Genomic DNA, 11119 nt, shown 5'->3' on the forward strand with positions numbered 1-11119 from the left:
CTCTACAAGTCAGGAACATGGAGTCCAAAAAGCAAGTAGAGACACAATATCATCATGTTTTAAAAACCACCTGCTATAGTATATGGTTCAATAATCTATAGGGCAGCCAACCATGAGCTGGAAGTGGCATCATGATTGGCTGGTGGGACAAATAGCTTCCTTTTGCTTTGGAACTGATTCAGTAGTAGTCACTGATATCCCTCAGAGATAAACTTTAGCCAGACCGCAAACCTGGATAGAGCAGATTCCCAAAGCAGTAACCAGCTGTCCCTGCGATCACATGTGCCCCTCGACCCGTGCACTGGACATCCCGTATCCGACCTCCTGTTCCTGTAGTTGCACCGCTGAATGGAGCCACGCCTGAAACAATGGAGGACATCAACCCAGTGAGATAAAGCTATGGGTGCAAGAGGGTTCTATCGGGAGAATCCAGTCCCTCTAACTGCAGTGAACCCTCACATTGAGCACTGACCTGTGGGGAAGTTGTGTGTTTCCGCAGTGAAGATTATGTGCCTCTTGGCTTTGTGAACCTCTATGTTGCTGGCTTGTGACCCGTTGCTGGGGTAGAGACACTTAACACTTTTGCCTTCAATGGCACTGTGGAGAAAGACAAAATGAACTTCATGCATACCAATTAAATTGTCGATCCCCAGCTCCCTCCCACTTCTAACAGATGGCCTAACATTCCTCCGAAATTCTTGCCTCACATCCCCCTTATTCTCACCATCCAATACCATCTCCCCGTTCTCTCCGCCTCTCATTTCCTCTCCTTCCGTGCATCCGAGTCCCACAACTACCATCCCCATCATGCTTTCCCCCCCATCCACAATCCCCTCAAATTGTCACCTAACCCCCCATATTCTTTCCCCCAATTGCTTCACTTCCCCATTATCTTTCTCATCCCTCTTCCCTATCCCCCCCACATCATCTCATTACCCCTCTTCCTGTCATCTCCAATTACCTCCCCCCAGTCCTCAAACCTCCCTCCAACACACCCCACTTTCTCTGAACAGGCTGTCCCCTTCCCTTCTCCCCTACACTTTACCTCCCACCTACCCTCAGCCATTCACTGGCACATTCCTTCCAATTCCCCCATCCTTCAACTCTGAATCCCTTTTCCACCTCTCAACTGTTCCTCCTTCAACTCTACTCCATATCTCCTCCTCCAAACACTTCATGTAACCCAGTTTTTGTTCTCCATCCTTCTTTCTCTGTTCTCCTCCTCCTTTGTTCCACTCTGATGCTCCTTTGACTTGGCTCACCTGCTATTGTCACAGAATTTGATAACGTTGTTGCTGTTGCTGTAATCCTGCGTCTTCATGATCAGATCAAAGAGACTTTTCTCCTTGGCTTCTCCATCAATCACCAAACGCCCTTTAAAGAACCAGTGGCGGCTGTGCTCGCTGCAGAAACAAACCAGCTTTACCAAGAACTACTTGTGAAACTCCAGCTTTGCAAACTGTCAAGGGGTGGGAAATATTAAGTGGGGGGAGGGGGGGTGGAACTAGATGGGAAAATATATAGTGATGAAGCACCTCTGGGAAAGTGTTTAAGAATAATAGGTTGCTTAGTTCTACATTCTACCACAAAAGGAAACATCCTCTCCACATCCAGCCTATCAAGACCCCATCAGGATCTTATCTTTCAATCAAGTACCCTCTTACTCTTCCAAACTCAAATACATTCAAGTCTAAGCTTCCAATCCTTCTTCATAAAACAATCTGCATATTCCAGGTATCCATCTCCTAACTGCTTTCAATGTATTTACATCCTTCTTAAAATAAAGACACCGAAGTACTCAAGATGTGATCTTACCAATGCCATATACAACTGAAGCACAACTTAGCTCACAGCCACACCTTCTGAATTGAGCAATTCTGCAGTTCTGGTCAGTGGGTCTAATTGCATCTTGGAACAAATTGGCCAGCTGACTTGGCCCACTCCCTGATACATTGATGATACAGTCACCATGAATTTCAACGATTTCAAACAGTTCCTATGTAGGGGTATTACACATTAGTGTTGCAGCTCTGACAAAGTCTTCGGTCTGAAATGATGACTATTTCTCTTTCCACTGATGCTGCTTGACTTGAGTATTTCCAACATTTTCTGTTATCACTTCAGATGTCCAATGTCTGTAGTTCTTTTGATTTTCACAATACCTTCCTAGCTAGGCCCATCCAAATTTAGTCTATTAGTCATTATAAACTGTCTACTTATATTTGTTAATGCTGATTTTGTCCAGTCTCTAATCTTATTTCAAAATATCAGTTTTAAATAAATGTATGCAGTGAATGATAATTTAGACCAAACACCTCTTAAGGTAGAGAAAAGAAACTTGCAATCTGATTTGCCAGATTATCTCAGATTCACTGTCAGATTAACACACTGAACCAAAACTAAATTGGGTATTTTCAGTCCCAAAGCCTTTTCTTCAGATAGAAAGCTGCAGTTTTGTTCTTGCTGCATTGAAGTCCCTGACCTGAAGGCCATACTTCATAGAGACTACGCTGCATATAATTTGTGATTGATATTGAACCATGAGGATATTAGGATAGTGGAATTAGTTTAGGATTGATACAGAGCAAAGCGATGCAGTGGGTCACTGGGATCAGTCTGGAATTCATACAGGGCTCTATGATAGAAGGAGACACCGTGATTAGTTAACAGTGACTAGGGTTTCACCTGTTGGACTGCGCCAAGTCAAAGCACTCCACACTAGTGGGATTCCGGCCCACTTTCTGAAACAATCCTGTGTAAAAATCCAGATCCCATGAGTCGAAAGCTAGACCTGTGGAGAATAGACAGCAATTATTAGCTCCAAGGAGAAGGCAGATCAATACCAGGGCAGACAACCCTTCCCCAGTGTCCCTTAGGACATCCACCAGCATTCTTACCCTCCAACTGTACTCTGGTGTTCTTGCAAGCTTCCCACGGAGTACTTACCACATGGGAGGAGGCCATTCGATTTTGAGTCCCCTTCCCTCCCCCAAACGCTTCATGGATCAGCCGCCGCACTCACCCAATTCACGGTTTGCTTTCGCCAGCGCATCCTTCCCCCCGTTCACCACGTCCACTTCATTCACCTGTGACGGCTGGCTTGACACTTGGAAAGTTTCAATGGGTCGTTGATACACACACTCCGTCATCCGATCATAAAAGGCAGCAACCAGCTCACCCAAGGGAGCTGCTTCCAGTCCATCAAAATCACAGATCTGCAAATGTTCACCAACACCAGCAACATCAACAACCAACACTCAAGAACAGGGACACTCAAAGCACACAGCACCCACACAAGTGAGTGATATGGTGTGCTACCCAGGGAAGGGAGACAATCAAGACCCACCCCAATCCCAGCGAGTGAGACTGTGCCAGGTGTCCAAAGTTGGGTCTTTGGGGCGTGTCTGTCTGCACATCTGTACTGGGGAACTAGTATCCAGTTGTGCATCTGCTGCTGATCTTGTGCAGGGACCAACGCTTCTTACCTTCAGCAGATATCGACGCGAGCACTCAATGCGATCCACCTCGGTTAACCCAATGGAGTGACAGATGGACACGGCATTTGTCGACCAGGCTGTGGAGAAGTTCAATCTGAGATAGGAAAAATTCATCAAGAGTTCAATGACCAGAAAAACAATAACCAGGCCTCAAAGCCGAGAAACTAGCACCACACCAAGTTCCCAATCCACCTACAGGTGCCATCATATATACACACACAGTCACAGAAGCCTCCCTTGTATATGTGTAAGCACACACAACTCATTTACAAACAGATACGTTCACTGAATCACTCCTTTACATACAAAAATGAGCAGAGAAACAGACACTTGGTCACTCCTGTTCACAATGAGTAACCGAATTTGTACTCCTGCACACACAACACAAAATGATCTGACTTCTAACTCCACTTGCTGACTCACCTTGGCCCAATCTCCACCAGCAAGTCCCCATCCTGCTCGTTGAGGAAGGGTTCTGTAGAAATATTCTCAGGATCGAAGGGATACTGGAAAATCCACGCTAGCTTCTGCCTGTCCTGTGGAGTCGGGGAGACTGGAGCTGAAGGAAGAGGGAGCAACATGTAGATTAGAGGAGGGGTCAGGCAGAGGAGGAGGACTGGAACAAGAGGGTACAGAGAAGTAGACCGAGGTGGGGGCACCTTCTCCGATACATTGCAACCTTCATTCTGACATCTTAATAACCGTGCTCCGCTCCCTAACACTTTACTTGTCATACATAACACCCTTTTCCTTGACACTTTGCCCCCTGTACATCGCAATGCTACCTCAATACTTTACCCTCACAGCACACCCTCTCTCTATACCTCACACACAGTGTATTCTCTCCTCTGTTGTGCCCACTCTGCCCTGACCATTTATCCACAGACACAATGCTCTCACCAGCCCCACACCCAGAAATATTTTAGCTCCCTCTTCAACACTTCTGTTGATACTCTGGCCTTCTTTCCCCAAAGCCTACCCCTGCACCCCAAAATGCAGCTTCTTCCCAGACAACTTACCCTTGATACAATGCACCTCTCTCTCTCTCTCACACACAGGACCTTTTCTCTTACATACTCCCCTAGAGCCGACATTCTGCACTCCTTTCTCTCTCCCCAATTCTGCACCTAAAAGGCAGACCACACTTATCCTGTGCACCCTCCCACAGATCTCATCTATACACAGAATGGTTACAGCATGGAAGGGAGCCATTCAGCCTGTTAAGCCCATTCTAACTTTTTATAAGAGAACCACAATAGTCCTACTTCCCCCATCTTTTCCCAATGGGCTCTACAAACCCTTTCCCTTCAGATTAGTATTCAGTTCCTTAATAAACACTACAATTGAATCTGTCTTCACTACTAGCCTTGGTAGTGCTTCCCACACACTAACTATTCACTAACCCTTCCTAATGTTAGTTTGGTTCTTTTATCACTTTCATTCCGTCTCAAGGTCTCCACTCCGCCATTGGGAACAGTTTCTCTCCATCTACTCTGTCCACACTCTTCTTATTATTAAATATCTGAATCACTTCTCACAACTTCTTCTGTTCCAAGGAGAAAAACCCCAGCTTCTCTAGTCTACCCACATAACCATACTCCTAGAATCAATTGAGAAGATGATTTCTGCATGTCCTCTTAAGCCTTTATATCCTACCCAAATGTCTAGATCCATAACAGTACACAATACTATTGTGGCTGAATCAGTGCTTTGAAAAAGGCTCATCATGATGTCCTTCCTCTTCTACTCTAGGCTTCTATTTATAAAACCCAGGATCCTGTGCTGTGCTGTTTAAACCTGTGCCTCCTGGTTTTTGGATCCTTCTACCAAAGGATATTGAGTAAACAGGAAAGGACAGAAAAGGTACTTCATGTTTATCTCAAGCAAGTCTCCCCTTAACCTTCTTTGCTTCACAGAAAACAATTCCAGCCTATCCAATCTTTCATCACAGCTACAATTTTCCAGTCCCAGCAATATCCTCAAATCTCCTCTCCTCCTGTAATGCAGTAAGCAGAATTCTATGCAGTACTCAAGCTGTCGTTTAACTAGTGTTGTATACAGTTCTGGCATTACCTCCTGCTCTTATCCTCTCTGTACTGGTTAATAGTGGATAGCATTCTTTTTAACCATCTCACTTATCTATCCCACTACCTTTAATCATCTGTACACACACACTCCAAGGTCCCTCCGTTCACCCACGCTACTCTATCTTCCCTTTTACTGTATATTCCCCTTGCATTGTTGCACCTCCCATTTCTCTAGGCTAAATTCTATTTGCTACTTGTCTGCCCAACTATCCAGAACATATGCAGTCTAAAGCTTTTATCCTCACTCTCAGCCACATGGGCAATTTTTGTATCATTATAAATGCTCCCTACATTTACTTCTAACTCACTAACATACATTACACAAAAGGGAATGAATACCCAGCCCGACATATATAATAAATCACACTAACAAAAAACACCTTTCAACCATTGCCCTTGTTTCCTGCCACTGAGTCAGATTCCCTGCCCTTGGACCAATGGGCTTTTACTTACAACATGCTGCCCCTCGTTCCAATACCTTATTCTGAGACACTACACTCCTAGTCCCTCTCAATGACAAAATCCCCCAAGACACTGTCCCTTCTCTAGGCACACTACACTCCTCTGACCGAGCCCGCACCCTTCAATTCAATGCGACTCTCTTACTGACCCACGACACATTGCACCCGTCTGACCGAGCCCTCACACCCAGACAAATTCAATGATCCCTCACCATGAATCGCAACCCTTTCAACAACCTCTCACCAAGACATTGTGGACACTCTCCCTGGTACATTACCTTCAACAAACTGCATCCATCTCCCAGACACGTCATCTCAAATACATTGCACTCGTATCCCAGAAACCTCCTTGCACCTCACTCCCAACTTGCTGCACCCCTCGCTCTTCCTCAACAGCTAACCCAATAGACCCATCCTTCCCCAGAACAACCCAGACACAGTGCCCCTCTCCCTGATATACTGCCTTCCACTCACCAGACACTTATCCTTAGATACACTGCACCACTGTTGCAACCCCTCCCCAACACATTGCACCCACTTCCTCGAAATAACAGAAAAGTGGCATTATTTTGTGCTTAAATGGCAAGGAATGCAGTGTTGGTTTTCAGAGGGACCGGAACACGAATCTAACAAACAGCTACAGCCAGCAATTAGGAAGGCAAACTGTACGTTGGACTTCATTGCAAGAGGACTTGGGTACAAGAATAGAGACACCTTTCTCCAATTATATAGTGTGTTGGTGAGATCACATCTGGAATATTGTGCACAGGTCTACTCTCCCTGCATAAGGGAGAATATACTTGCGAGAGAGAGATTCACCAGATTGATTCCTGGTGAACTCCTGTCAGGTCTGTTGAACAGGGAAAAATTAAAGCAGACTGGGCCTGTATTCCCAAGTTTAAAGAACAAGTGGTGATTTCATTGAAGTGTAAAAAAAATTCTCAGTGGGGTTTTTGAGATTTCTCATGATATGGGAGACAACAAATATTAATGAAATCAAGGGATATGGGGCTAGTTCTGGAAAGTATTGCCAAGGTAAAAAAGGATATCAGCTGTGATCTCATAGAATGGTAAAAAGAGTGACATGCTGAATAGTCCACCGCTGCTTCTGCAGATGTGGACAAATGTCGTTTCCTCTGGCTGGGGCACCTAGAATCAGGGGTCACCATCTCAAGTTAAGGAGTCGGCCATTCGGGACGAGATGAGGAGAAATTTCTTTATGCAGAGTGCAGTGAATCTTTAGAATTCTCTACCTAAGAGGGATGTGGAGGCTTGGTAGGCAAGTATTTAATAAATATATCAATACCTAGATATTAAAGGAATCAAGAAATATGATGGTACAAGAAAGTTACACTAAAGTAAAAGATCAGCCAATCTCACTGAATGGCCTACTCCTATTTCTTATATTATTGTTCCCTGACATTTGACCCCCAAAACAGTGTCATAACAATGCAATTTCTGGTTCATCCTCAGCTCTCCCCTACAGATCTTAGCTTCAACACCCAGTTACCCTCTCTCCAACATTTCACTTTCAAATCAGTGCAAACTTTTCTCTTACATTTGAAATACTACTTCCCTCTTTTTTACCTTTCTCTGACACCCTATACTCCTGTTCTTGACACCTTAGTGACACTGTGTGCAACCATCTCCCCAAACCACTCATCCCTGGATGAACAGCATCTCTCATCCCAAAATGTGCCAAGCTTACCACCCTAATCCCAGAAGACATCTTGTACACCTTTCACCAACACAGCCTCTGCCATGCTGCAGTTTTCCCACACCACCCACACACACCCCAAGACGACCAATACAACACACTGCTTCCTTGAACATCCCCTCCCCAAACTGTGCCTACTCCTGATCCCCAGATATGATTGCTTCACCTTAACTCCTCATCCTCAGACACACTGCACATCCCAGTCTCTCTCCACAATCATTCATTCCCAGACTACAACACTCTCCCACCACAAACCCACCTGTCCAGTTCACGTTGAAGCAGAGCTCCTGAGTTACATGCTCAATCTTCTTCACATGATGATTCCCAGACCGGAGTAGGCTCTTCCCCACTTCCAACGGTAGGACTTCCTTAGGGCTCGTGTAGAAATGCAGAACAACCATTGAGGACTGAAACACAAAAGGTTGACGGCTCACAAGGACAAGAAACCCACACAACACCTAATGCAAGGGACAATGGGGCAGAATAGGTGGCAAGAGATGAAGGGGAGAGAGGAAGAGACTGGGTGACAGAGAGAAGGGAGAGGAGGAAGGTAGGTGGTGAGCAGGCCAGGGGAAGGCAACAAGTAGGTGGGGGTTGGGAGGGGTAGACAGTACAAGAAGGGAGGCCAAAGGCAAAAAAATTGGCGAGAAGGGGTAGGCAGCAAGGGGCTCTGAGAGGAGGAGGTAGAAAGGGGCTGAAAGGAAGAATAAGCAAAATCACAAACCTGTAGAGAAACACAATGATGTACCAAGCAATGCAGCAGTAGAAGAGAGTACTGAACTCCACAGTGGTTGAATAGGCAACACGAGTTCCTTGTTACTATGTCATGAGTTAGTCATTAGAGATCTAAGCTAACAGCTTCGATTAGCTGAGCTGCATGTAGTGAATTAACCCTTTCTTTAACGGACCACCACACAGTCTAGTGCAAGGTTCAGGGCACTCACGTTTTCTGCCCAACGCGCAACAAAGCCCAAACATCAGCAGGATGTTCGATCTGATCTCAGCAGCAGCCCCTAGTGCTGGCCGTTTCACCGCCTGATATACCCTCAAATGTAAAACTAGTCTCCCGACTTCGCAGACTCACTATTTGCTGACGTTCGGTGGCGTCCTAATCTTCTGGTGAGCCTGCGATTTAAGAGGAATCGATTCTGTTTCAACAGGATTAAGCAAGACAGATATTCTTGCCGAGCTGAGGGGAAAAGAGGTGGATCACTGCAGAAGCAGAGGGTGCACTGCAAGAGTGGAAAGTGAACGAGGCAGATAAACTTTTAAAATTTTTCGCTGTTATTCACCCTCTCTCCTGCATACGTTCCCCAAGACCCTCCATTTGCATCTCCCCTAACCTTCATCTGCATTGATTTTCCCTCAAGCCCTGTCCCTCAAACTGAATCCACTCTTCTCCTATCCCTCTCTGTACAACCCAAACTTCACTCCTCCATCTGCAAACCCCTTCCTTCCCAGTGCATTCACTCTCCTTCCTGCGTTTTTCCGCCACAATCGCCCATCTCCCCCACACATTTCCCCCTTCACCGAATCCTCCTCCTGTTCCCCCTCCCCCACTGCCTTTCACCAGCCCTCTCTCCTCTGCTCGGTCATCCTCGCCCCTCCGCTCTCCCCCTCTCTAAATTGCTTTCAGAAAGATTTTTTTTGCACATTTTTATGGGAGTTCATATTTTACCTTTGGCGCCCACTCTGTTTATCAGCGCGTTTATTTTCCACGTGGGGAGAAGAAGAACTTCCTGCTGCTGCTCGGGAACCCGTCTCCCCATTGGTCGTATTGCCGGGCGGAGCCATATTGCTAAGGTCGGTGGTACCTGTGACATATTAATACAGTGCAATTGTTGAAGTCCCGGACTTCCGCCATATTGGTGAGGTCCTTCTCACCCTCCCCTCTGGGAAATCGGTAATAGCAGAGGCCGGATGCGAATAATTTCTGTGCAAAATATATCTTTACCACCTGTGGTAAAACATTGCAAATGCTGCAAAAATGTGAAGTAAAATTTAAAAGAAATGCTGCAACTACTTGGCAAGTGAGGCCGTAATTATAGATAGAGAAGCAGGTATAACATTTACAGGTCGAAGATGGTCAAAGAGGACAATGGGAGCTGGGCGAGTGAAGACTGGAAAGAGGAGCGAGGAAGAGGAGGAGGGGACGGAGAGCAGAGAGGATGGAAATAGGGGGATGGCTGGAGGAGAGCTGGGTGGGGGCGGATAGAGGGGAGGGATGGGGAGCTGCTAGATTAGAGGAAAAGTGGGAGGATCAGGGAGATGCACAATAAGAGGGTGAGTGAGTGAGTGTCAGACATGGGGAGGGAGAGGGATGGATAGAGGAGCAAAGGGAGGCAAGATGGATGGAGGAGGCATAGAGGAGAGGAAGCAAGGAAAGTGAAGGGGAGAGAAAGAGAAGCGATCCACAAAATGCTGGAGGAACTCTGCAGGTCAGGCAGCATCTATGGAGGGAAATGGACAGTTGATGTTTCTGGTCAAGACCCTTCATCAGGAGAGTGAAGACTCTAGGGCTGATGATGTGAAACTGGCAGTGGTGGAGGTGGGAGGGGAGGGAATGTAGTGGGAAGTGAGAGAGAGAGTGGAATGGAGGGATAAATATGGGCATTGAGGAGGAGGAGAGACATGGGACTCAGAAAGGAGAGAGGATGGGGAAAGGAAGAGGAACAGTGAAAGGGAGAGTGAAGGGAAGGAGGAGCAAGAGATTAAGGGAAGAGCAGAGGGACTCAGAAGGGAGACAAGGAAGGGTTGAGATGGATGGAAGAGAGGGATGGGGAGAGGGATGGGGAGAGGGAAGGAGAGAGAACAGAGGAAAAAGTAGTGGGAGGTGGGAGGAAGGGAGAGTGGATGTAAGGCTGAGATCACAGAGGCTAGAGGTGACGGAGATTAAATTCAGAACCAAGAAGCCACAACGACAGGAGCATATCTCAGAGGATTATAAATTGGATGACATAATAGGAAAGGGAATAGCAAGAATTTTTCACTCAAAATTTTGCTTCACCGTTACTCCATTTAGAACTAAGATGACCCCTAAATGTGACAATGCAAGTTAGCACACAGCAGTGTTTTGGTTGCCCTGGAGTTTATGGATACTCTGGGATATCAGATGGGTCAGGATATTCAAGTGTGGAGGAAGCAAAGGCAGAGATAAGCAGAGCAACAAACGAGGTGCTGGAAGCATCTGTAGGAGGAAATAAATTGTTGACGTTTTGGGTCGAAACCCTGCATCAAGGGCTGAGAGTGGAGAGGTGACATGGCCAGTATAGAGTAGTGATGAGAAAGGATTCTGAGGTGATTAGTGGACTGAGGAGGGGTGTAGGAATGACAGGCAGGTAGTGCCAGGTAGGAGCA

The 11119-nt window shown here is 46.2% G+C and overlaps 1 protein-coding gene across 5 annotated transcripts in view; it reads right to left on the minus strand.

Annotated features, from left to right (window-relative positions):
* The window catches only part of pfas (phosphoribosylformylglycinamidine synthase), a 41544-nt gene extending 32031 nt beyond the window's left edge, over window positions 1–9513 (minus strand). The window contains exons 1-10 of one of the 5 annotated variants that reach the window (XM_052021573.1): window positions 9441–9469; window positions 8847–8887; window positions 8022–8169; window positions 3921–4056; window positions 3486–3591; window positions 3023–3215; window positions 2686–2791; window positions 1263–1403; window positions 473–597; window positions 232–360 (exon numbers count right to left, since the gene is read on the minus strand). In XM_052021573.1, coding sequence (XP_051877533.1) covers window positions 232–360; window positions 473–597; window positions 1263–1403; window positions 2686–2791; window positions 3023–3215; window positions 3486–3591; window positions 3921–4056; window positions 8022–8163 — 1078 coding nt within the window. In that variant the 5' untranslated portion in view covers window positions 8164–8169; window positions 8847–8887; window positions 9441–9469. Of the gene's footprint in view, window positions 1–231; window positions 361–472; window positions 598–1262; window positions 1404–2685; window positions 2792–3022; window positions 3216–3485; window positions 3592–3920; window positions 4057–8021; window positions 8170–8486; window positions 8677–8706; window positions 9187–9440 lie in introns of those variants that run through there. The other 4 variants (XM_052021572.1, XM_052021570.1, XM_052021571.1 and 1 more) reach the window with 4 other exon arrangements.
* Between the last annotated feature and the right edge of the window lie 1606 nt (window positions 9514–11119).

Source organism: Pristis pectinata, chromosome 8 (genome assembly GCF_009764475.1).
Source record: "Pristis pectinata isolate sPriPec2 chromosome 8, sPriPec2.1.pri, whole genome shotgun sequence".
Taxonomy (NCBI): domain Eukaryota; kingdom Metazoa; phylum Chordata; class Chondrichthyes; order Rhinopristiformes; family Pristidae; genus Pristis; species Pristis pectinata.